Source organism: Oncorhynchus tshawytscha, linkage group LG24 (assembly GCF_018296145.1).
Source record: "Oncorhynchus tshawytscha isolate Ot180627B linkage group LG24, Otsh_v2.0, whole genome shotgun sequence".
NCBI classification, from domain to species: Eukaryota; Metazoa; Chordata; class Actinopteri; order Salmoniformes; family Salmonidae; genus Oncorhynchus; species Oncorhynchus tshawytscha.
The window spans coordinates 25,338,794-25,366,539 of NC_056452.1; the positions used below are offsets into that span (position 1 = coordinate 25,338,794).

The window sequence follows — 27,746 nt, forward strand, 5'->3', positions numbered from 1 at the left end:
AAGCCAGCTCTTATCCAGAACTGCAGTTCTGAAGTGAAAAGGCAGACATTTTTTTTAATCTAGTGGTATAGGTTCTGTTTTTGCTGTGAGTGACATTTTGTTTTGAGAACTGTCTTTAATGTTTCTTCTCTCACATGCCTACATTTTCTTCTATGTCAACAGTCTAAGCAGAGACCGTACGTACTCATGCTTTCCAACTGCGTTAATCACAGAGGAAAGAAGAGTTTGTACCACCATATCCAGTTTGAAGTCCCTTTCTGAAAGGACCATGAGCAGGGACGTGAAAGGCTCTTGAGAGAGGAAGGATATTTGACTCTGTTATGATTGTTGTTGGACACTCGACGAGCTGAATGTGATAAATGATTTCCTCACACTAACACCAATTGCCAACACCAACCATTTAGAGAAAACAATAGGGAGAAGAAAAGCCTCATCCACAAATTCCCAGGAAGTGAGAAAGCTGGATTGTATGGCTGGAAAATAGAAACCGGTAAAACAAGTCAATTATATACTATATATATACTATATCCAAGATTTTATGTGGTCAAATGACCTAACATAAAATACATAAATTGTAATGTAGCAATGTATTAGAGCCAATATGAGTGACAGAGAACAGGCCTCCAGTACTATGTGTGTGTAGCAGGTGTTTGATGAGGGCTAGCCTGAGGAGATATTGTCTTGGTCCCTGAAGATGTCAACAGCTTCCTGCAGGCTTAGGGCTGTTCAACGGCCAGCCACACAACACAGGTGTGTTTTCTGCATTTTACCAACATGATATTGGTCACAAACACGCATGGACGCACACACACCTCTTTCTCTCCCTTCCTCACACACACACACACACACCAGGGAGGGAGTAGTGTTATTTTCTACAATCTCTAAATGTGCTTTTGGTAGTTTAACTGCCGCAGGTGTCGTGCTGAAGTTGCATGAAACATTGCCAGTAGTGCCTGTGTATCAGACCAGTAGTCCCTGTGTATCAGACCAGTAGTCCCTGTGTATCAGACCAGTAGTCCCTGTGTATCAGACCAGTAGTCCCTGTGTATCGGACCAGTAGTCCCTGTGTATCGGACCAGTAGTCCCTGTGTACCAGACCAGTAGTCCCTGTGTATCAGACCTGTAGTCCCTGTGTATCAGACCAGTAGTCCCTGTGTATCAGACCAGTAGTCCCTGTGTATCAGACCAGTAGTCCCTGTGTATCAGACCAGTAGTCCCTGTGTATCGGACCAGTAGTCCCTGTGTATCGGACCAGTAGTCCCTGTGTACCAGACCAGTAGTCCCTGTGTATCAGACCTGTAGTCCCTGTGTATCAGACCTGTAGTCCCTGTGAATCAGACCTGTAGTCCCTGTGTACTAGACCAAGGACTGACTCAGAGGGAGACACACAAACTAGTTAGAATGTCTGCAGGCTAGGGCCTCCTGAGTGGCGCAGTGGCCTAGGGCACTGCATCGCAGTGCTTAAGGCGTCACTACAGCCCCGGGTTCAATCCCAGGCTTTGTCACAGCCGGCCGTGACCAGGAGAACCATGAGGCGCCGTACAATTGGCCCAGCATCGTCTGGGTTAGGGGAGGGTTTGGCCGACCAGGATTCCCTTGTCCCATCGCGCTCTAGTGACTCCTTGTGGCGGGCTGGGCGTCTGCAAGCTGACGTTGGATGGTGTTTCCTCCGACACATTGGTGCGTCTGGCTTCCGGGTTAAGCGAGCAGTGTGTCAAAAAGCAGTGTGGCTTGGCAGGGTCGTGTTTTGTAGGGTTCTCGACCTCTCCCGAGTCCGTAGGGGAGTTGCAACGATGGGACATGTGTCCTCTGAAAAACGTCCCTGTCAAGCCACACTGCTCGATTGACCCCGAAAGCCAGCCGCACCAATGTGTCGGACGATACACCGTCCAACTGATGACCTGAAGTCAGCTTGCAGGCGCCCGGCCCTTTCTAAGAATCAGTTAGTTCACAGCAGGAGGAGAGGTGATTGTTGACGTCTGTTACGGTCCCCTTCTCTGTCTGAAGGTTCAGGATGCATAGTGGATGAGCACATATGCACACACAATACAATATAAGGGTTGCGCACACATGACACATGCCACATTGGGTAGATATGTGCACAATGTTTGAATCATATTAGGCAGATACACGGATACAATAAAAGACTTATATGTGCCCAATACATGGACAAAATATGGCATCTCATATTGCTGATGGTACTTGACGAAGGAACCTTTCCCACACGTTTGGGTCCCCAAACGAACATAACATAACCTTCACCCACTTGGCAACCTGAAAACATCCCCTCCCTTTGTTTATTTGTATTTTTGCACTAGATTGCGTCAGGTGATTGAGTGATAGATTAGAATCGAATAGAGGTGAAAAGAGACACACAGTTAGGAGGCTTAGAGGTTGCAAAAGTAAAAGCTGAAAGTGATGCTTCAAAATCTGTTATACAGTGGATCCTTCTGAGATAATGTTTCACTGACAATAGCTGTCATTTCAAAGACACTGTGGCTGTAAGGTCCTGTATTTATTTTCTCAGTCAGCCTTGTGTTATGTTTCGTTGTGTTCTTGAACGTAGCCCTGTTTCTTTATGTTCTTGAACGTAGCCCTTTCATTAGTAGTCTTTCATTTTTTGTTCATTGATTTCACCTGTGTTAGATACTCACCTGGTCTCATCAGCTCCTTATTTAGTTCAGGTCATTCTGTTTGTGCCTTTGTGAGGTATGGTTCATTTTGACTCTACTAAGCCTTTTCCTAGCTCGTTTGTGAGAACCAATTATAGCCGTCGGTCCTAGTTTTGTTTCCTGCCTGTGACCACGATTTCTGCCTTCTGCGAAATTAACACCTTCCGCGCTCTGCGAGTGAATCTTCACCTTTTTCTCCCTGAGTATTCATTAGAGTGGCAGAATAATGTATTTGTCCTATGGTCCGGTCCACCTTAAGAAAAGATTGCAGTCAGAGCACAAATACTGCGTCCAAAATAAACGTTTTTACTGCAGTAATGTTTCAGTGTAACTGCAGTTACAGTGGAGTATGTGTGTGTATATATATATATATATATATATATATATATATATTAGACTATTACTCTGCAATTACTGCGTCCAAAATACCAAAGTCGACTGCAGTTACTGCACTTTTACTGCAGTTTCAAAACCGCACTCTTTTGTTTTTTTTGTGAAGGTTGTTGAATCCTTAATGATATTTTGGCATACAGCAGCACATCAGCATAACCTGAACCGTCCAAGACAAGTAGTGTATCTCAAATGATTATGGCTAATAAAGCCTGAGTAAATGTATCTATCTTGTAGATACTATCAGCTCTCGCTCCGCCTATTCCCGATTGTGCGTCCCCAAACGATCATAACATAATCTTCACCCACTGTTCATTCACCGGGTATCCAAAAGGGTCCCGAGAGGCAGATCTTTCGGATGAATAATTATTTCCCAGCACAGCTAGGAACACAGAGAGCCGTCCGTCATTTAACAGTGCATCATAGCCCTCACACACTTCCGCATGTCTAAAACTACCGATACACGCTTTCCTTAGGGCTGTTAAAGAGCGGTAAAACTAGATATCCATGTCCATATAGGCCACACATTTTAGGGAGGTTAGACTTGAAATGTTAGTGCTGCAATTCATACATTTAGTAGCTAGCCTACTCCGTTTCAGAATAGCCTGGTTCACGTTGCACACAACTGCTACATCGTTTGTGTAATTTAATCGTGGTCTGAAATTATATGACGCGCTATAAATGAGATGCAATACTCTGGCGACCTCTTTTGGATATAAAAAAAAGGGCATGATTTTTAACGCGTGAGATGTCCAACTATTTCCTAAGGCTATTCGTCAACTTGTCGGAAACGTCCGAACTTTGATTCGGACAACGGGGTGCTCAGTGACTCAATCCAGTTGCAGCAGATGGAACCTGGTCGCATGTATGTATAAGGGATAGTGATGTGTAGAGTAGGCTAGCTAGTCACACCTAAGGAGAACAAAAACGTGGTTTTCTGATCAAAATAGTGGACTAGCTATTATCTACCCCGTGGATTCCTTAGGTAAGTCTTTCTGCTGCATTCAATGTGGCTATTGATCTTAAAGGTTTTCCTATTTCCTATGCGTTCTGTATACTGCGCACTCAAAGTGAAATTGTGTTTACTTGTGTTTATTCAGTGCGCTCAGGAGGAGCGGTTGTCTTCTGCTGACTGTCCGATATGTTTGAGTAGCAACAGTGGAGATGCACCAACTTATGTAATTAATTTATTCATGTTTGGGCTCAATAAACCACCCGAAAGCGAAATCGTGTTAACTTGTGTCTCCGGGTGCTCAGGGGGGGTTTACATTAGTGGAGATGCACCATTTTATGTGAAGAATGTATTCGTGTTTTAGCGCAATAAACCACCCGAAAACAGTTGTCTTGAAATGTGAAAATGTGTCATTGTATAGGCTACATAATTACAGCCTATTGCGAATCAATGTGATGTTATGCATGGGAAATAACTGTCTAACTCATTAGAGAAATTGAGTAGTGGCTACTCAAACTCGGACAGTCAGTAGAACTCAAATCATAAGTGGTACTAACTCAGATTTCAATAAGATTTATAATTTAATGTTGAGTACTGTTAACAAATATTAGGCTATTGAGTAAATATAACATTTATTTGTGTTCTGCTCATCTAAAGTTGAGTTTTTGCAAGTTATGATTCATATTTTAAAGTCGATCTAACGTGGATTAAATAAGTGGTTCTTACTTGATTCTAATTAAGTAGTAGTCAGACATATTTCTTCTTGATTTATTTGTGTTGTACTGATAGAATTATAACGTTTCTTGCAGAGCTACGTACCACTTAAATATTAATAACTTGTTTTTTTGCAAGTTATTAATATTTAATATTGACACGTGGCTCTGTTTTTAGAGAATTGTGGGTAATTCAACATTTTTAGACTTTATGATACTTTTATGATACTTTTACATAATGTTGTATGTTTGAATAAAGATAAGTATATTTCTAAAATAGTATTAAGCAGTTTGTTGTGCTATGAGATGTAATGGATCAGGATGAATGGATATAAAAACCAGCAGATCAAAAACCACCACCATCAAGGGCATGCGTTCTGCTCTTAATGACAGAGGCTAATGCAGCAACCTGCAATGATTAAAGCACTATCTCCAGTTACTGCTAGAGGAATGAATATTGTGCCCAACAATGCCTGCCAAGGTGGGTTAAAGTGACAAATTGTCAAATACATAAAACAATGTTGAAATGTAATACTTGCATACGGACACAAGGCAGAAGCAGACACGGGAGATGGCTTGAGTCTTTGATATTTATTAATCAATCCAAAAGGGTTAGGTAAGTGGTCGTGGACAGGCAAAATGTCAAAAATCCTTTCAAGGGATGATTGTAAGGTGATGTCATAGTGCCCCAACAGCCAACTACACTGTCAGCTGTTTTTTGTAATTTTATCAGTAACTTACTGTATTAATCAATTGTATAAACCGACTACCTACAGTAGATTACTGTACAATGCACAGTAAAACACTGTTCATTTTTTTTTCACCTTTTATTTAACCAGGTTGGCCAGTTGAGAACAAGTTCTCATTTACAACTGTGACCTAGCCAAGAGAAAGCAAAGCAGTGCGACAAAATCAACAGAGTTACACATAAACAAACGTACAATCAAGAACAGAAAAGAAGAATAGAAAAATCTATGTACAGTGTGTGCAAATGTAGGGAGGTAGACAATAAATAGGCCCAAGAGGCGAAAATAATTACAATTTAGCATTAATACTGGAGTGATAGATGTACAGATGATGATGTGCAAGTAGAGATACTGGGGAACAAAAGAGCAAGAGGGCAAGTAATAATATGGGGATGAGGTAGTCGGGTGTGCTATTTATTTACAGATTGGCTGTGTACAGGTACAGTGATCGGTAAGCTGCTCAGACAGCTGATGCTTAAATTTCGGGAGGGAGATATTAGATATTAGACAGCTTCAGAGATTCGTTTCCAGTCATTGGCAGCAGAGAACTGGAAGTAAGTGTTACCTTTGGGGATGACCAGTGCAATATTTTACAGCACACGTTAAGACCTTTCTGTAATTTCAACTGTAAAATGCACAGTAAAATACCGTAAATGTGTTTTACAGTTTTAATTATGGTGCATTATGAGAAAATGTGGTGAATGGGGAAAGAGTCTCTGTCTCATTAACATATTTTAAGGCATTCCTTGTAAGAAGTTACATTTGTTGCGCCTGTGACTACGAATGCATACACTTATGTTGAAGTCATTGAAACAAGTTTTTCAACCACTCCACAAATTTCTTAACAAACTATAGATTTAGCAAGTCGGTTAGGACATCTACTTTGTTCATGACACAAGTAATTTTTCAAAACAATTGTTGACAGACAAAATATTTCACTTATAATTTACTGTATCACAATTCCAGTGGGTCAGAAGTTTACATACACTAAGTTGACTGTGCCTTTAAACAGCTTGGAAAATTCCAGAAAATTATGTCATGGCTTTAGAAGCTTCTGATAGGCTAATTGACATCATTTGAGTCAATTGGAGGTGTACCTTCAAACTCAGTGCCACTATGATTGACATCATGGGAAAATATGATCTTTGGAGGTGATATGATCTTTGACTAGTCTCTCGAAGTACTTCATGATGACAGAGGTGAGTGCTGCGGGGCAATAGTCATTTAGTTCAATTACCTTTGCTTTCTTAGGTACAGGGACAATGGTGGCCATCTTGAAGCATGTGGGGAGAACAGACTGGGATACGGAGAGATGGAATATATATGTAAACACACCAGCCAGCTGGTCTGTGCATGCTCTGAGGACGCGGCTAGGGATACCATCTGGGACGGCAGCCCTGCGAGGGTTAACATGCTTAAATGTCTTACTCACGTCGGTCACGGAGAATCAAATCAAATTTATTTATATAGCCCTTCTTACATCAGCTGATATATCAAAGTGCTGTACAAAAAGCCAGCCTAAAACTCAAAACAGCAAACAATGCAGGTGTAGAAGCACGGTGGCTATAAAAAAACTCCCTAGAAAGGCCAAAACCTAGAGAGGAACCAGGCTATGAGTGTTGGCCAGTCCTCTTCTGGCTGTGCCGGGTGGAGATTATAACAGAACATGGCCAAGATGTTCAAATGTTCAAAAATGACCAGCAGGGTCAAATAACAGTAATCACAGGGAACAGGTCAGGGTTCCATAGCCGCAGGCAGAACAGTTGCAACTGGAGCAGCAGCACGGCCAGGTGGACTGGGGACAACAAGGAGTCATCATCCCAGGTAGCCCCGAGGCATGGTCCTAGGGCTCAGGTCCTCTGAGAGAGAGAGAGAAAGAAAGAAAGAGAGAATTAGAGAGAGCAAACTTAAATTCACACAGGACACCGGATAAGACAGGAGAAATACTCCAGATATAACAGACTGACCCTAGCCCCCCAACACATAAACTACTGCAACATAAATACTGGAGGCTGAGACAGGAGGGGTCAGGAGACACTGTGGCCCCATCCGATGATACCCCCAGACAGGGCCAAACAGGCAGGATATAACCCCACCCACTTTGCCAAAGCACAGTCCCCACACCACTAGAGGGATATCTTCAACCACCAACTTACCATCCTGAGACAAGGCCGAGTATAACCCACAAAGATCTCCGCCACGGCACAACCCAAGGGGGGGGCAACCCAGACTGGAAGACCACATTAGTGACTCAACCTACTCAAGTCACGCACCCCTCCTAGGGACAACATGGAAGAGCACCAGTAAGCCAGTGACTTAGCCCCTGTAACAGGGTTAGAGGCAGAGAATCCCAGTGGAGAGAGGGGAAACGGCCAGGCAGAGACAGCAAGGACAGTTCGTTGCTCCAGTGCCTTTCCGTTCACCTTCACACCCCTGGGCCAGATTACACTCAATCATACGACCTACTGAAGAGATGAGTCTTCAATAAAGACTTAACGGTTGAGACCGAGTCAGTGTCTCTCACTTGGGTAGGCAGACCATTCCATAAAAATTTAGCTCTATAGGAGAAAGCCCTTCCTCCAGCTGTTTGCTTCAAAATTCTAGGGACAGTTAGGAGGCCTGCGTCTTGTGACCGTAGCGTACGCGTAGGTATGTACAGCAGGACCAAATCGGAAAGATAGGTAGGAGCAAGCCCATGTAATGCTTTGTAGGTTAGCAGTAAAACCTTGAAAGCAGCCCTTGCCTTAACACGAAGCCAGTGTAGGGAGGCTAGCATTGGAGTAATATGATCACATTTTTTGGTTCTAGTCAGGACTCTAGCAGCCGTATTTAGCACTAACTGAAGTTTATTTAGTGCTTTATCTGGGTAGCCGGAAAGTAGAACATTGCAGTAGACTTACCTAGAAGTAACAAAAGCATGGATTAATTTTTCGGCATCATTTTTGGACAGAAAATGTCTGGTTTTTGCAATGTTACGTAAATTGAAAAAGCTGTCCTTGAAACAGTCTTGATATGTTCGTCAAAAGAGAGATGAAGGGTCCAGAGTAACGCCGAGGTCCTTCACAGTTTTATTTGAGACGACTGTACCACCATCAAGATTAATTGTCAAATTCAACAGAAGATTTCTTTGTTTCTTGGGTACTAGAACAAGCATCTCTGTTTTGTCCGAGTTTAAAAGTAGAACGTTTGCAGCCATCCACTTCCTTATGTCTGAAACACAGGCTTCCAGCGAGGGCAATTTTGGGGCTTCACCATGTTTCATTGAAATGTACAGCTGTGTGTCATCTGCATAGTAGTGAAAGTTAACATTATGTTTTTGAATGACATCCCCAAGAGGTAAAATATATAGTGAAAACAATAGTGGTCCTAAAACAGAACCTTGAGGAACACAGAAATTTACAGTTGATTTGTAAGAGGACAAACCATTCACAGAGACAAACTGATATCTTTCCGACAGATAAGATCTAAACCAGGCCAGAACTTGTAGATCAATTTGGGTTTCCAATCTCTCCAAAAGATTGTGGTGATCGATGGAGCACGAGGACAGATGCAGGACAGATGCAGAGCCTCGGTCTGATGCCATTAAAAGGTAATTTACCACCTTCACAAGTGCAGTCTCAGTGCTATGATGGGGTCTAAAACCAGACTGAAGTATTTTGTATACATTGTTTGTCTTCAGGAAGGCAGTGAGTTGCTGCACAACAGCATTTCTAAAATATTTGAGCGGAATGGGAGATTCGATATAGGCCGATTTATTATAGTTTTTTATATTTTCTGGGTCAAGGTTTGGCTTTTTCAAGAGGCTTTATTAATGCCACTTTTAGTGAGTTTGCTACACATCCGGTGGATAGAGAGCCGTTTATTATGTTCAACATAGGAGGGCCAAGCACAGGAAGCAGCTCCTTCAGTAGTTCAGTTGGAATAGGGTCCAGTATGCAGCTTGAAGGTTTAGAGGCCATGATTATTTTCATCATTGTGTCGAGATATAGTACTAAAACACTTGAGTGTCTCACTTTATCCTAGGTCCTGGCAGAGTTGTGCAGACTCAGGACAACTGAGCTTTGGAGGAATACGCAGATTTAAAGAGGAGTCCATAATTTGCTTTCTAATGATCATGATCTTTTCCTCAAAGAAGTTCATGAATTTATTCCTGCGGAAGTGAAATCCATCCTCTCTTGGGGAATGATGCTTTTTAGTTAGCTTTGCGACAGTATCAAAAATAAATTTTGGTTTGTTCTTATTTTCCTCAATTAAGTTGGAAAAATAGGATGATCGAGCAGCAGTGAGGGCTCTTCGATACTGCACGGTACTGTCTTTCCAAGCTAGTCGGAAGACTTCCAGTTTGGTGTGGCGCCATTTCCATTCCAGTTTTCTGGAAGCTTGCTTCAGAGCTCGGGTATTTTTTGTATACCAGGGAGCTAGTTTCTTATGACAAATGTTTTTAGGGGTGCAACTGCATCTAGGGTATTGCGCAAGGTTAAATTGAGTTCCTCAATTAACTGATTTTTGTCCTCTGACGTCCTTGGGTAGGCAGAGAGAGAGTCTGGAAGGGCATCAAGGAATCTTTGGGTTGTCTGAGAATTTATAGCATGACTTTTGATGCTCCTTGGTTGGGGTCTGAGCAGATTATTTGTTGCGATTGCAAACGTAATAAAATAGTGGTCCGATAGTCCAGGATTATGAGGAAAAACATTAAGATCCACAACATTTATTCCATGGGACAAAACTAGGTCCAGAGTATGACTGTGGCAGTGAGTAGGTCCGGAGACATGTTGGACAAAACCCACTGAGTCGATGATGGCTCCGAAAGCCTTTTGGAGTGGGTCTGTGGACTTTTCCAGGTGAATATTAAAGTCACCAATTATTATCTGCTATGACTTCAAGGTTCGATAGGAATTCAGGGAACTCAGTGAGGAACGCTGTATATGTCCCAGGAGGCCTGTAAACAGCAGCTATAAAAAGTGATTGAGTAGGCTGCATAGATTTTCTAGCCGACACATCTTTCTAGCTGATTTATACGCTGAAGCTATGTTGCGCTTGGTGACCTCTGACTGTTTCATCCTAACATCGTTGGTGCCGACGTGGATAACAATATCCCTATGCTCTCTACACTCGCCAGTTTTAGCTTTAGCCAGCACCATCTTCAGATTAGCCTTAACGTCGGTAGCCCTGCCCCCTGGTAAACAGTGTATGATCACTGGATGATTCGTTTTAAGTCTAATATTGCGGGTAATGGGGTCGCCAATGACTAGGTTTTTCAATATTGTCAGAGCTAATGGCGGGATGCTTCGGCGTCTCAGACCCCGTAACGGAAGAAGTAGAGACCAGAGAAGGCTCGGCCTCTGACTCCGACTCGCTGCCTAATGGGGAGAACCGGTTGAAAGTTTCTGTCGGCTGGATGAGCGACACCGGTTGAGCATTCCTACAGCATTTCCCTCCAGAATCCATGAGAAGGTTGTCCGGCTGCGGGGACCGTGCGAGAGGGTTTATACTACTAGCTGTACTTCCTGGTGGCACAGACGCTGTTTCATCCTTTCCTACACTGAAATTACCCTTGCCTAATGATTGCGTCTGAAGCTGTGCTTGTAGCACAGCTATCCTCGCCATAAGGCGATCGTTCTCCTGTATATTATGAGTACAGCGACTGCAATTAGAAGGCATCATGTTAATGTTACTACTTAGCTTCGGCTGTTGGAGGTCCTGACGAACCATGTCCAGATAAAGCGTCCGGAGTGAAAAAGTTGAATGACAAAAAAGTTGAGTGAGGGAGAAACAAAATATAAACGGTAATTAAAAAGTAAAAAACGTAAAGTTGTCAGGTAGCAAAGTAAGGTTAGCAACAAAGCGCACAGCAGCACGTAAACAAGTCTACAAGTTGTCACCGGAAATTACACGATTGACAACTTGCCAAAAAGCATTGAAGTTTCCATTGAAGGAGAGCCCACAGTCCATGATAGCGGGCCGTGTCGGTGGCACTGTATTATCCTCAAAGCGAGCGAAGAATGTGTTCAGCCTGTCCGGGAAGCAAGACGTCTGTGACGTGGCTGGTTTAACCTTTTATTATCAGTGATTGTCTGTAGACCCTGCCACATTCATCTTGTGTCTGAGCTGTTGAACTGGGACTCCACTTTGTCCCTATACCGACGTTTAGCCTGCTTGATTGCTTTGCGGAGGGAATAACTACACCGTTTGTATTCTTCCATATTCCCAGTCTTTTTGCCCTGGTTAAATGTGGTGGTTCGTGCTTTCAGTTTTGCGCGAATGCTCCCATCTATCCACAGTTTCTGACTGGTTTAATAGTCAGTGTTTACTGTGACTATTAACCGTATCGGTATATGTGTCGATATTATTTTCTGAAGCTGCTCTGAACATATCCCAGTCTGTGCGATCAAAACAATCTTGAAGCGTGGATTCCGATTTATCAGACCAGCGTTGAATAGTCCTTAGCACGGATGCTTCCTGTTTGAGTTTCTGCCTATAGGAGGGGAGGAGCAAGATGGAATTGTGGTCCGATTTGCCGAATGGAGGGCGGGGGAGGGCCTTATATGTATTCTGGAAGGTAGTACAACAATCAATATGTTGATAGAATTTCGTGAGCCTTTTCCTCAAATTTGCTTTGTTAAAATCCCCAGCTACAATAAATGCAGCCTCAGGATATGTGGTTTCCAGTTTGCATAAAGTCCAGTGAAGTTCTTTGAGGGCAGTCGTGGTATCGGCTTGAGGGGGGGATATTTACCGCTGTGGCTATTATTGACGAAAATTATCTCGGGAGATAGTACGGTCGGCATTTGATTGTGAGATATTGTAGCTTGGGTGAACAGAAGGACTTGAGTTCCGTATGTTATTACAGTTATACCATAAGTTGTTAATCATAAAACATATACCTCCACCCTTCCGGAGAGACGTTTGTTCCTGTCGGTGCGATGTACTGAGAACCCAACTGGCTTTATAGAATCAGACAGTATATCTCGAGAGAGCCATGTTTCCGTGAAGCAGAGAATGTTACAATCCCTGGTGTCTCTCTGAAAAGCAACTCTCGCGTTGAGCTCATCAACTTTATTATCCAGAGATTGGACATGAGCGAGTAAAATACTCGGGAGCAGTGGGTGGTGTACACGCTTCCTAAGTTGGACCAGAAGATCGCCCCGAGTACCTCTCCTTCACCGGTGTTGTTTTGAGTCAGCCTCTGAAATAAGTTCAATTGATCTGTGGAGAGCAAACAAAGGATCTGCTCCAGGGAAGTCGTAATCCTGATCGTAATGCTGAATGTTCTGGTGAGTTACCGCCACTCTAATATCCAATAGTTCTTCCCGGCTGTATGTAATGACACAAAACAATTCCTGAGCTAATAACATAAGAAATAGTACAAAAACAAACTAAATACTGCAGAGTTTCCTAAGAGGTAGTCGCGATGCTGCCATCTCCATACACGCCATCATGCAAACTGTGTCTGGTTTTAGCCAGTTACTGGCTAGTTAACTTGGTCTTCAGCCAGCATGGACCAAAATGGGGGGAAGGGTCCTTCAAACCTCAGACGAAGTTGTCAAGTCAACACATCCATCAGTGCTGTGGTGAACTGCATCACAACAGCCATGTCAAACAGGAGACGTATACTTAAAAAAATAAATAATAATAATGTAATTTAAATGTTGTTTGAGTTGCTTTGAGATGATTTTACTGCAACCCTGCTCACTGCATCCATGTTGCTTGATAGAGGCGTTTCAAAGAGCTGTCAGTCAAGGTGAGCTCATGAATATTAGCTCCCCGCCCACTCAGCTTGTCTTTTCAAACTTCCTGGTTGTTAGCCATGAAAGAAAAAGTACTTTTCAGAATGACTGTTGAGGACCTTTAAACTGTTTAATGGTTGAATATTTACCCCTGTCCATTTGATCTGTTTCGCCCTGTAATCACATCCAGTTTAGAAGCCTTTATTTAGGCCTCTAGAAGTGCATGTGATATAAAACACCTATTAATTAACCTGCTTGCTCTAATCCTTTGTAATTACAATAGAACATTATTTGTACAGTATTTTAACAGTTTAATTGTCACTTTAACTGTGTTTCATTGCTCTGGCATTAAGTTAATGTGAATATCTCAGTATTGTATTGGCACTATACAGAGATGGTCAGAGATTTATCATAAGATATCTTGTTGTAATTACAATTATTTTGAAGACCAATGTATCCCTAACCAAAATAACATTTTCAGTAACATTTTACTTGCTATGACACACTTTTTTTATCAACCTTGGTTGAATGGACTGACTGTAAGTTGCTGAGGACAAGAGTGCCCGCTAAATGACCAAAATGGAAATGTAAAAATGAAAACTTGCAAAGAACACTGGGTATTATGCCGCTGCGTGGGTCATTCCAGTAATATGTTGTAAATGAGATTACACTAAAAATGTTGGTACCATAAAATGGATTACTGTAAAATGGATTACAGTAGCTGTACCGTAAAATTACAGTAACTTACTGGTCAATTACTGCCAGTAAGTTTTACAGGAAATGTTTTAGTGTAGCTGTGAAAATCCATTGTTAGTCAACATTTCCAAACACCCAGCAGTATGGGTATTCTACCGTGTTCTCCTTGGAAAGTTAATGATCATATGTGGCCCTTTCCGGCTGTTGCCTTCATCAGAAAAGGTTCAGCAAATCCCTGTTCGACATCAACCTAGCTGCAGGGTGCAGGACAAGAGGGTGCTGCTGATTCAACACGGTCGTTCAGTGGGCTGTGAAAACACTCTCAGCTGCAGCTTCACATCTCCTTGGGATATCTGCCTGACACCAAGGCCATAATTAAGATGCATCGACCCACACACATCCTGAAAACATATTACTCTGCAGTTTTCGTCTCTCACACCCCTGCTCTCTCTCTCTCTCTCTCTCTGTCTCTCTCTCTCTCTCTCTGTCTCTCTCCTCTCTCTCTCTGTATCTTTCTCTCTCTGTCTCTCTCTCTGTCTCTCTGTATCTCTCTCTCTCTGTCTCTCTCCCTCTCTGTATCTCTCTCTCTCTGTCTCTCTCCCTCTCTGTATCTCTCTCTCTCTCTCTCTGTATCTCTCTCTCTCTGTATCTTTCTCTCTGTGTTTCTCTCTCTCTCTCTCTCTCTGTATCTCCCTCTGTATCTCTCTCTCTCTCTCTCTCTCTCTCTGTATCTCTGTATCTCTCTCTCTCTGTATCTCTCTCTCTCTGTATCTCTCTCTCTCTGTATCTCTCTCTCTCTGTATCTCTCTCTCTGTGTATCTTTCTCTCTCTCTCTGTCAAGCCAGGACAGTTTTAGGTGAGGCCATCCTAATGAGCCCACAGAGGACCTCTACTGCAATGTAGTGATTTAGAAGTTGTGCAGTGTACACACACACACACATATTTCCGTATTCTGCCTCCTCATCGATTTGAGCTGCCATTGGGCTATAACTCAGGCCCAACACTGATGGAATGAGTGCCAGAGTATTGAAGCTGTGTATCACTGTGCCAGAGTGCTGAAGCTGTGTATCACTGTGCCAGAGTATTGATGCTGTGGATCACTGTGCCAGAGTATTGATGCTGTGGATCACTGTGCCAGAGTATTGATGCTGTGGATCACTGTGCCAGAGTATTGATGCTGTGGATCACTGTGCCAGAGTATTGATGCTGTGGATCACTGTGCCAGAGTATTGATGCTGTGGATCACTGTGCCAGAGTATTGATGCTGTGGATCACTGTTCCAGAGTATTGATGCTGTGGATCACTGTGCCAGAGTATTGATGCTGTGGATCACTGTGCCAGAGTATTGATGCTGTGGATCACTGTGCCAGAGTACTGAAGCTGTGTATCTCTGTGCCAGAGGGCATTTCTCCCCCCCCCTCCCCAGCTGCCAAGATGATGAAGGAGTGCCTCCAGTTCTTCATCGAGCCGGCCCAAAAAATCAAGATCCGCCTCAAGGTAGGACCCTTGGACACCTATCAACTATCAGACACCCCTTAATAGTACTGATGTTTGTCCTTGTCAAGATGACTCAAGAGAAAGAAAGGATTGGTTGATTTCCCATCTGTGCTTTATCTGTGTGACAGTGCTGCATGATTGATGAATGTCATTTTCCCTTCACCCTTCCCTCTCTTTGTCTCTCTCATCCATTGCTCCCTCTGCTCTAGGAGTCTCGTAAGAAAGGGACAGATGAGAAGAAAGAACCTTTAGTGGAGAGTCAGCTGTTCATAATGGAACTGGCCAGGGAACTCAACAGACTGTGCCAGGTACACACACACACACACACACACTCGGACACACACACACACACACGTACACGGACACACACACACACACACACACACACACACACACACTGACACACACAAGCACACACACACACGGACACACACACACACTCGGACACACACCCACTCGGACACACGCACACACACACACACACGGACACACACACACACGCAAGCAAACAACCACGCTCTCTCTACTATTATCTTCTCAGAGGTCGAAGGTCTTAGCCCACATCTGGACCAGTGAAGACAACTGGCCTCCCAGTGTGTGTAGACACTTCATAGTGGAGTGGGCTGCCGTGCTGGAGAAGAGAGGCGAGGTGAGCACTGATGTTTGAAAGCTATTTGATAGTTTTACTTTAAAAAGCCTTTTTTTCCTTGAAATTAATCCTTTGTCGTTGTTTTCTTTGTTGATAAACTATTATTAGACTTCTATGAGACTTGTTATTGCAGTTTTTACTTCATGATCTCTTTACGGACTGTCTTTTGATTGTGCAGCTGAGGAGCATGCAGACAGAGAAGAGGGACTGGAAGACAGGGGGAGAGTATGACATGGGAACCCACAAACGGGTCATCATGGACTGGACACACCAGCTCAGAAACAGACCAGAGGTAAGGAACATGGGAGGGATTGGGTCACTAGAGTCAAATCAAATCAAATGTATTTATAAAGCCCTTTTTTCATCAGCCGATGTCACAAAGTGCTATACAGAAACCCAGCCTAAAACCCCAAACAGCAAGCAATGCAGATGTAGAAGCACAGTGGCTAGAAAAAACTCCCTAGAAAGGCAGGAACATAGGAAGAAACCTAGAAGGGAACCAGGCTCTGAGGGGTGGCCAGTCCTCTTCTGACTGTGCCGGGTGGAGTTATAATCCCACCCATTTTGCCAAAGCACAGCCCACACACCACTAGAGGGATATCAACAGACCACCAACTTACTACCCTGAGACAAGGCTGTGTATAGCCCACGAAACTCTCCTCCACAGCACGAGTCTGAGGGGGCGGCAAATCAGGACAAGAAGATCACGTCAGTGACTCAACCCACTCAAGTCGAGTATAGCGAAAAAAGCCTGGCAAGACGTGACGCACCCCTCCTAGGGTCGGCATCGAAGAGCACTAGTAAGCCAATGACTCAGCCCCTGTAATAAGGTCAGAGGCAGAGAATCCAAGTGTCCAAAATATTACTACAGAGTTTACTACCCTACTATATTCATCTCTCTCTCTCTCTCTCTCTCTCTCTGTCTCTCTCTCTGTCTCTCTCTGTCTCTCTCTGACTCTCTCTCTCTGACTCTCTCTCTCTCTCTCTCTGTCTCTGTCTCCGATTAGGGAGAAGCTCATCCTCATCTTTCCTTCTTCAGTCTCCTGTGTTGCATTAGTGTGCACATGATGGACTTATGTTGCAGTATGGACCCGTAATGGAAGACTGCCTCCTAATTCCCTCTTTTCATTTCTTACTATATGAAGTAATATGGACTTCCCTCCCCCTCCAGCCCAGTATCTGGCCCGGTGAGCCCGTATTGATGATGTTGGATGATCTGGAGTTCCAGTGGCAGAGGGGGCGTCTGCCGAACCTTCTCCCAGCCCTGGAGCTGGTCATGTGGGTGGTGCTGAGTGCAGACAGCCCTGACAAGGTGTGTGTGTTTCTATGACTGAACCAAAGCAATAAGAACACCTTTGCCTTTCTTCAACTCACACTTTTCTTTTCCGACTTGCACTGAATTTGCCGACAGCTACTCATTGAGAGTGTAATATGCAGTTGTCTGTCTTAGCTATCTTAAGATGAATGCACACAGTGCCAAATTGTAAAAAATAACAAATTGTTATATGGAACCTTTTTTTGAAGGTTCTGTAAAGAACCATGCTCATAAGGTTCTAAATGGAACATGTATGAGGTTATAAAGAACCCTTTCCTAAGGTTCTATAAAGAACCATAAAAAAGGTTCTATATAGCACCAAAAAGGGTTCCGCTATGGTTACAACACTTTGGGTCTCAATAGAACCATTTTTATGGTTCTTGATATAACCTTTACAGATAATGGTTCTATAAAGAACCTTCCTTCCTCTCAAGGTTCGTTGTAGGAACCATACAGGGTTTTTATTCTGGTTTAATAGCCATATTATATTGTTCAATTCCATAGGATTTATTATTGTGTTTTTTAACAAGTTGAATCAGGTGCTCTGAAACAGCTGGGGGTCCCTGAGGAGAGAACTGACAACTACTGACTTAGTCAACCATTCTCAATTAGCACAAGACCATACATGAGTCTATCACATGACTCTGTCATTGGCCATAGACATACATGACATAAACCAATATAAGACAACACATTGGATAAACTGGAATGACACTCTCACTCACTGTTGCACAAAAAGAGCTGTGCACAAACCACGCCCCAAAATATTCTAATTATCACTTAAACAGGAAAGAACCCTTTTTTGAACTGCAAATAACATTGAAGGGCTTCTTTGTGTCAGTATGGTTCAACATTTGGGGTGGCAGGGTAGCCTAGTGGTTAGAGTGTTGGACTAGTAACCTGAAGGTTGCAAGTTCAAATCCCCGAGCTGACAAGGAACACATCTGTCGTTCTGCCCCTGAACAGGCAGTTAACCCACTGTTACTAGGCCGTCATTGAAAATAAGAATTTGTTCTTATCTGACTTGCCTAGTTAAATAAGGTTAAAAGGTTAAACAAATAAAATAACCCTTGAGGAACCCTTATTTTGTAGTGTGTAATTGTAAGTCGCTCTGGGTAAAAGGTCTGCTAAATGACTAAATTGTTAATGTAAAACAACTGAATAATTATTCATCAATTAATCTGCATGATTAGAAACACACAGATAAAGTCACTCCATCCTCTGTGTCTGCAGGAGGACGTAACCAAGCAGTGGCTGATCCGAAAACAGAGGAGTCAGAAGATTGGTGTGTAGAGCTTTCACATGTTGAAGTCATCAAGAAACACACCGACCGCCTCGTCGCGCAAAATAATACACAGCATCATCTGGATGTGTGTGCAACAACAGTTCAACACTTACCATCCGCTACCATTTCTGTCAATCCGTCTACGTTCGATAAATACAACATGCACTGCAACTGTCACGCAATGCTGCAAGGCATTTCTGGTGTTCCAAAATGCAATGATGCTGTCGGTGTGATGGAAAGAAGGCCCTAGATCACATCAAGCGTTAACCGGGGATAGACAACACCAGCATATCAGGTGTTTTGGTGGTGCCGGAGTCCTATCAGTGAGCAGCTGCTCATGTGGTCATTGTGACGAAGCCACACCAACTGTCGCTATTTTTTAAATTTAACCTTTATTTAACTAGGCAAGTCAGTTAAGAACAAATTCTTATTTACAATGATGGCCTACCCCGGCCAAACCTGGACAACGCTGGGCCAATTGCCTCCCTATGGGTCTCCCAATCACGGCCGGATGTGATGCAGCCTGCATTCGAACTAGGGGTTACGGTGACACCTCTTGCACTGAGATGCAATTTTAAAAATAAATGTAATTTCATCTTCATTTAACTAGGTGGGCTTGTTGAGAACAAGTTCTCATTTACAACTGTGAACTGGCCAAGATAAAGCAAAGCAGTTCGACACATACAACAACACAGAGTTACACATGGAATAAAACAAACATACTTTTTAAAATTCTGTATTATTGACTATGTATATATACAGTGTGTGCAAATGAGGTAAGATAAGGGAGGTAGTCAGTCATTGGCAGCAAAGAACTGGAAGGAAAGGCGGCCAAAGTAGGAATTGGCTTTGGGGGTGACCAGTGAAATATACCTGCTGGAGCGCGTGCTGCTATGGTGACCAGTGAACTGAGATAAGGCGGGGCTTTACCTAGCAAAGACTTGTAGATGACCTGGAGCCAGTGGGTTTGGCGACGAGTATGAAGCGAGGGCTAGCCAACGAGGGCATACAGGTCGCAGTGGTGGGTAGTATATGAGGTTTTGGTGACAAAACGGATGGCACTGTGATAGACTGCATCCAATTTGCTGAGTAGAGTGTTGGAGGCTATTTTGTAAATGACATCGCCGAAGTCGAGGATCGGTTGGATAGTCAGTTTTACGAGGGTATGTTTGGCAGCATGAGTGAAGGATGCTTTGTTGCGAAATAGGAAGCCGATTCTAGAATTCATTTTGGATTGGAGATGCTTAATGTGGGTCTGGAAAGAGAGTTTACAGTCTAACCAGACACCTAGGTATTTGTAGTTGTCCACATATTCTAAGTCAGAACCGTCCAGAGTAGTGATGCTGGATGGGTGGGCAGGTGCAGGCTGCGATCGGTTGAAGAGCATGCAATTGTTTTTTTACTAGCATTTAAGAGCAGTTGGAGGCCATGGAAGGAGTGTTGTATGGCATTGAAGCTTGTCTGGAGGTTAGTTAGCACAGTGTCCAAAGAGGGGCCAGAAGTATACAGAATGGTGTCATCTGCGTAGAGGTGGATCAGAGAATCACCAGCAGCAAGAGCTACATCAGTGATGTATACAGAGAAGAGAGTCGGCCCGAGAATTGAACCCTGTGGTCCGTAAAACAGGCCTTCTGATTTGACACACTGAACTCAATCAGAGAAGTAGTTGGTTAACCAGGCGAGGCAGTCATTTGAGAAACCAAGGCTGTTGAGTCTGCCGATAAGAATGTTGTGATTGACAGAGTCAAAAGCCTTGGCCAGGTCGCTGAATATGGCTGCACAGTATTGTCTCTTATCGATGGCAGTTATGATATCGTTTAGGACCTTGAGCGTGGCTGAGGTGCACCCATGACCAGCTCGGAAGCCAGGTTGCATAGCGGAGAAGGTACGGTGGGATTCAAAATTGTCGGTGATCTGTTTGTTAACTTGGCTTTCGAAGACCTTAGAAAGACAGGGTAGGATAGATATAGGTCTGTAGCAGTTTGGGTTTAGAGTGTCTCCCCCTTTGATGAGGGGGATGACCGCAGCAGCTTTCCAATCTTTGGGGATCTCAGACGATACGAAAGAGCGGTTGAACAGGCTAGTAATAGGGGTTACAACAATTTCGGCAGATCATTTTAGAAAGAGAGGGTCCAGATTGTCTAGCCCGGTTGATTTGCAGGGGGAGGCTTGGGTGAGTTGCTGTGGGGGGTGCAGGGCAGTTGACCGGGTAGGGGTAGCCAGGTGGAAAGCATGGCTAGCCGTAGAAAAATGTTGATTGAAATTCTCAATTATCGTGGATTTATCGGTGGTGACAATGTTTCCTAGCCTCAGTGCAGTGGGCAGCTGGGAGGTGCTCTTATTCTCCATGGACTTTACAGTGCCTCAGAACTTTTTTGAGTTTGTGCTACAGGATGCAAATTTCTGTTTGAAAAAACTAGCCTTAGCTTTCCTAACTGCTTGTGTATGATGGTTCCTAACTTCCCTGAAAAGTTTCATATCATGGGGGCTATTTGATGCTTATGCAGAACGCCATAGGATGTTTTTGTGCTGGTCGAGGGCAGTTAGGTCTGGAGTGAACCAAGGGCTATATCTGTTACTGGTTAAAAAAAAATTGAATGGGGCACGCTTATTTAAGATGGTGAGGAAGGCACTTTTAAAGAATAACCAGGCATCCTCTACTGACGGGATGAGGTCAATATCCTTCCAGGATACCCGGGCCAGGTCGATTAGAAAGGCCTGCCCGCTGAAGTGTTTTAGGGAGCGTGTGACAGTGATGAGGGGTGGTCATTTGACCGCAGACCCATTACGGATGCAGGCAATGAGGCAGTGATCGCTGAGATTTTGGTTGAAGACAGCAGAGGTGTATTTGGAGGGCAAGTTGGTTAGGATGATATCTATGAGGGTGCCCATATTTATGGATTTGGGGTTGTACCTGGTAGGTTCAGTTCATTGATAATTTGTGTGAGATTGAGGGCATCAAGTTTAGGTTGTAGGATGGCTGGGGTGTTAAGAATGTCCCAGTTTAGGTCACCTAGTAGCACAAGCTCTGAAGATAGATGGAGGGCAATCCATTCACATATGGTGTCCATTGCACAGCTAGGGGCAGAGGGTGGTCTATAGCAAGCGGCAACGGTGAGAGACTTGTTTTTGGAAATGTGGATTTTTAGAAGCTCGAATTGTTTGGGCACAGACCTGAATTGTATGACGTAGATTGCCACTCCCCCCTTTGGCAGTTCTATCTTGTCGGAAAATGTTATAGTTAGGGATGGAAATTTCAGGGGTTTTGGTGGTCTTCCTAAGCCAGGATTCAGACACGACTTGGACATCTGGTTCGGCAGAGTGAGCTAAGGCAGTGAATAAAACAAACTTGGGGAGGAAGCTTCTAATGTTAACATGCATGAAACCAACGCTTTTACGGTTACAGAAGTCAACAAATAAGAGCGCCTGGGGAATGGGAGTGGAGCTAGGCACTTCTGGGCCTGGATTAACCTCTAAATCACCAGAGGAACAAAGGAGGAGTAGGATAAGTGTACGGCTAAAGGCTATAAGAACTGGTCGTCTAGTACGTTCGGAACAGAGTGTAAAAGGAGCAGGTTTCTGGGCGCGATAGAATAGATTCATGGCATAATGTACAGACAAAGGTTTGGTAGGATGTGAATACAGTGGAGATAAACCTAGGCATAGAGTGACGATGAGAGAGATATTGTCTGTAGAAACATCATTGAAACCAGGTGATGTCACTGCATGTGTGGGAGGTGGAACTGAAGGGTTAGCTAAGGCATATTGAGCAGGACTAGAGGCTCTACAGTGAAATAAGACAATAATCACTAACCAGAACAGCAATGGACAAGGCATATTGACATTAGGGAGAGGCATACGTAGCCAAGTGATCATAGGGGTCCAGTGAGTAGTTAAGCTGGCTGGAGACACAGCAATTCAGACAGCTAGCGGGCCGGGGCTAGCAAGCTAGCAGAAGGGCCTTAGAGGGACGTCGTGACGGAAGAAGTCTGTTGTAGTCCCCGCGTGCTGTTCCGTCGGCAGACCAGCCGGTATGGATTAGTAGTGTTCCGTGTAGTAAAGGTGCCCAGTCCAATTGACAAAATGCCTTGGACCGCTGCGCCACTCGGGAGTACGTTAGACATTCAGAATGAGAGGGTAAAGGTTATATAGAAATAATGGCCATCAAAATGAAAAATGAAAAATCATAGAACGAAATACTGACAAATTTCTATAAGCCTAATCAAGGTTTAGATTTACATTCCAGTGTTCGAACTTGTAAACACGGCTGCGTAGAATTTCTAAATGCGACTCCGTGCAGCCAATGGCAATGTCCACAATAGGTATAATGGGCGTATTAGATTATGCTGGGTGGTGGGAAACCGGGCAAAGGCCCTTCACGTCATCGGGTGAAAGCGGTGAGGGAGGAGCACCGTTCTCAAATCAAACAGCTCCGTCATTTTGTCAACAAAGCAGCATGGTGCATCATCAAAAGATTTTAGAGCAACCAAATGATTATAGATGACGTCCCACACCCTGTAGCGCATGCGCAATGTAGCCTTTTTGTCTTATACCAAACCAATCAGGTTGTTGTTCAACAAAACAAAGCTTCGGATGTCATTGATCACATGCTTATGATAAAGTGATAATGGCATTGCGTGGTGATTTGAAGTACACTGCTTAGCGATTTTGACGCATTCTTCAGAGCTCTGACATTAAACGTAACATCACTAGAATTTTCTAAGTAGTTTGCATTGGGAAGACAGATGAAGCGTTTTTATCAAAAGCAAGCATTTTTGCATGGAAAAACACAGACTCCTACTCGTTTAATTACATAAATTTTGTTTTGAGCCAACTTCGCCGTCGGTACGCCCAGTAGGCAATCAACTTTCACCCAATGCAAATCACACCTACACGGGTGCCCAGATTAATCAAACCCCCTCATTGCTGGGAGCTGACAGCTCTAACACAGTTTCAACTTCGACACCGCCAAAACAACAGCTTTGTAGGTGACGGCCATCGCAAATCTGATTAAATCTTGCCCTTACACAAGTGTTACAGCAATCAGTGACAGAAATGTTGGAGATCACAGGTGTGTCATTGTGTGACAATGTGAGCTGATTGTGCCACTAAGTAAAATTATGGCTAATAATCTATCAGTGCTCAAGAGATCCCATGAGATTCATAGAATTTATCATGGGCAAATCAATCAGTCAGCCTTTCATAGCCATTAGGGTGACCTCCCAGCAAACATGACGCTATTGAATACCTATGTGGGTATTCGCCTGACACGGGCTAGCCAGTCCCTCCAGGATTTTGTCAAATATTTGCAAGCAAAAATGCTTGACTTTGCTGAGGCAATTCTGACATTTCGGAAATAGGCAATGATTTTGTCCAATATGTCGCGAAATTGTGCTGAAAAGGGAAAACGTTTTGTGCACGTGTGGCTTGATTTAATCATATAATGCGGTGAATGTGCAGTGATTGGTTGAAATTGCGAGCCCTCTTTTTGTACTGCAGTGATCGGTCAGTTTTAATTATAATATTACAAGGATTTGTCTGTTTTATGCGTAAATAGTGTGGTGATTGGTCAAATTTGTAAGCCCTCGCCTCGCATAATAAGCAGGGAATTGTTGATTTTGCAAAACTATTTGCAAAATAGTTGCAGAATCCTGGAGCGACGGGCTAGCTCACACTAAGTCCACACCAACCCAACACAGGCTAGCTCACACTAAGTCCACACCAACCCAACACAGGCTAGCTCACACCAACCCAACACAGGCTAGCTCACACCAACCCAACACAGGCTAGCCCACACCAGCACAACACAGGCTAGCCCACACCAGCACAACACAGGCTAGCCCACACCAGCCCAACACAGGCTAGCCCACACCAGCACAACACAGGCTAGCCCACATCAGCCCAACACAGGCTAGCCCAACACAGGCTAGCTCACACCAGCACAACACAGGCTAGCCCACACCAGCCCAACACAGGCTAGCCCACACCAGCACAACACAGGCTAGCCCACACCAGCCCAACACAGGCTAGCCCACACCAGCCCAACACAGGCTAGCCCACACCAGCCCAACACAGGCTAGCCCAACACAGGCTAGCTCACACCAGCCCAACACAGGCTAGCCCACACCAGCCCAACACAGGCTAGCCCACACCAGCACAACACAGGCTAGCCCACACCAGCCCAACACAGGCTAGCCCAACACAGGCTAGCTCACACCAGCCCAACACAGGCTAGCCCACACCAGCCCAACACAGGCTAGCTCACACCAGTCCAACACAGGCTAGCCCAAGTCCTACAACCTCACAATGTAGAGGCAGGGACTTTTTGCACACAGGTCTTTCTGTGCAACCGTTACTGAGAAGTTCGTTCCAGTTTAAGTGTTCTGTTGTGTAATGCCCAAATAGTGTTTGATCTTGTACCGTGCCAATGCTAAAGTTATCAAAAATACTTCAATAAGTGTGAGGTGTGGGAAACTAAACAGTTTGTCTTGTAAGAAATATATGTATGGTAGTGACAACCTGGTTGTCATTCTGATACAATGTGACACATTCACCAAATACCTTTAATGCTTGAAAATGTATGCATTGGATTGTAATAAATAAATAATACATCGATTCATATTTAAAAACATATAAATTGACATAGGGTGGGGCAGCCCAAATGGGGCCATTATTCTTGCCCACATCGGGCTGACATCATGCTAATGCGGGCATGTTTGCTGGGAAAACATTATTTCAGACAAAGTGAGGGCTGCCCACACTGGGCAAAAGCCTTAGGGACCGATGTGGAGCCAAGGCCCATCGGCTTAATGTCCGCAGCTTTTGGGCCCACATCGTGCCAATGTGGGCATGTTTTCTGGGATGGTTGATGAATCACTTGAAGTGCTGCCAATTGGTATCGATAAGAACAATGAAAGGAGTGGAATGGAACAAACATGCCTGAGTACTTGGCAGTTAAGTAACAGAAAATGGGTTAAGATGGAACTTTTGACAGTATTTTAACCCCAGTTTTGTTGACTCTTTCAGATGCAGCCCGCTACATTCCCCACAACGGTATGTGAAACTCATAATGGATTTGTTATTGAGGAGTTAAGGAAACTGTAAATACAGTCACGCCTTTTCTTACTCTTAACAACAACTTTTTTTTTATCTCAGTATGGAACTGGATCTGTGATGCTGCAGAGGAAGTGACCCTTGACCCCAAGACAGCCAACCCTGACCTCTTCCTCTCTGATGACGACAAGCGAATGCGCTGTGGCCTGGAGCGGCGAGACATCCCTAACTGCAGTCGCCGCTTCGACGGCTGGTGGTTTTGCGCTCTGGGAAGCGAGGGCTACATCTCCGGGCGCCATTACTGGGAAGTTGAAGTGGGAGACCGGGACTGGCGGCTGGGCGTGGCTAAAGGCTCCGCCCAGAGGAAGGGTTACAGTCCCCTCAACACACAGACGGGCTACCTCACCCTGAGGCTGGAGAGGGGCTCAGACCTCAAGGCGCTGACGGTGCCCGCCACGCCACTGGCCCAGATGCTGGTCCCCAGAAAGGTAGGGGTCTACCTGGACTATGAGCAGGGCCAGCTCTCCTTCTACGATGTGGAGAAGAGGTCCCACATCTACACGTACAACGAGACCTTCAAAGAGAGACTGTTCCCCGTGTTTGGGACTGTAGAGGTGATGAGGGATCTGGTGATCAGGCCTGCACAGACCAGGGAACCCTGCCTCTGCCCTGGACCCTGTCTCTGGTGATAACGTATTACAGCGTTCTTCAAACCTGGTCCTGGAGAGCTAGCCTGGAATCCACTCGGAATATTGTAAATGTAGCGAAATTCAGTGTAAATTCCAGGCTAGTGGAGGGCAGGCTTTTGTTCTGGTCTAGCACTATCACACCTGATTTGATGGTGTGATGATTAGTTCATTCAGGTGTGTTAAAACAAGGCTGGAACAAATGCATGCACTCCTTAGGACCTGGACTGAAGAACAATTATTACCTCCTCCCTGTTACAGTTTTTATTACATTGCCTTCATGCCACACTACTTCAAGGTACAAAGGAACTGTAAAAGAACGTGCTGCCCAAATTACCCAAAGATCTGACGTAGTCGATATTTAGTTCAGCAAGAGCTTGCACACAGAAGACACACACAGAGAGACACACAGAAAGACACACACACAGAGAGAGACAGACAGCTAGGGTTTACAGTCTATAGTGTATAAAATGGTAGAGAAGGTAGCATGCAGTACTTCATTATTCCTCTGATTCTCTTATTCTTAGATTTTCTGATTCTCTTCCTGTCTGATTCCTCTTCCTCTCTGATTCCACTGTCCAGCTTGCAAGAGTCTAAGCATATTTTTGGAAGTTACGGTTGATATTGACAGTGTGTAAAATGGTGTGATAACAATGCTTTTTTTCAGTCATCAATAAATTAAGAAAAATCTCAAGATGTTTGTCAGTTTCTAGTCAACAAAGGTGTGGAATTAGGGTTGTAAAAGGTAGGGTATATTACTGGTAACTTTCAAAGTCTACCAGTAAACTACCAGAATTTTTGTAACTTTCAGGAATTGTATGGAATTTATCACATGACATCTAGTGGCCTGTATGGGTACTTCAGATTATCACAGGTGTCTAATTATTTCTGGCCTCTGTGGGGCCTTATCACATATAAAATAAGATGATTTAAAAATAATAAACATTATCCTAAATACAACCCATCAACTTAGTGAATGCCATTTGTGTTTAATATGAGGGTTTCAGCATTAAATATCCTTTATATTACTTACACACGTTTATATATTTGACAATGTCTTTGTTAATGTTTCGGGGCGCCAAACTGGTGGCACTTGTGAAAAAAGTAAATAGAAGAGTTAGGGCTCTTTTAAATCAGATCCGCTTTAGCCGACATCCACATGGCAGTTGTTTTGCTAGGGTCGGAAATGGAACTGCGTTAGAGCTGTCAAATCCACAAGCGGCTCCTGGCGCTATACCTTTCATTTAATTTAACCTTTATTTAACGAGGCAAGTCAGTTACGAACAATGACGGCCCTACCTAGCGCAGACTTTTCCATTGGCTGCATGGAGTTGCATTAAGGGAAATCCCATACAGCCTTGTTTA

General features: G+C 44.0%; 1 protein-coding gene across 2 annotated transcripts; it reads left to right on the top strand.

Moving 5' to 3' along the window:
- The first annotated feature begins 3,151 nt into the window (after positions 1–3,151).
- Positions 3,152–27,071, top strand: LOC112237625 (butyrophilin subfamily 1 member A1-like). 2 transcript variants are annotated; one of them, XM_042305573.1, is made up of 9 exons: positions 3,152–4,047; positions 15,296–15,393; positions 15,603–15,701; positions 15,935–16,042; positions 16,221–16,334; positions 17,214–17,354; positions 18,591–18,642; positions 25,669–25,695; positions 25,798–27,071. In XM_042305573.1, the coding sequence occupies exons 2-9, from the start codon at positions 15,331–15,333 to the stop codon at positions 26,382–26,384; spliced, it is 1,191 nt and encodes a 396-aa protein (XP_042161507.1). In that variant the 5' UTR covers positions 3,152–4,047; positions 15,296–15,330; the 3' UTR covers positions 26,385–27,071. The 2 variants fall into 2 exon arrangements, with proteins under 2 accessions (XP_042161507.1, XP_042161506.1); XM_042305572.1 differs by lacking the exon at positions 3,152–4,047 and adding an exon at positions 9,016–9,062.
- Positions 27,072–27,746: the final 675 nt, after the last annotated feature.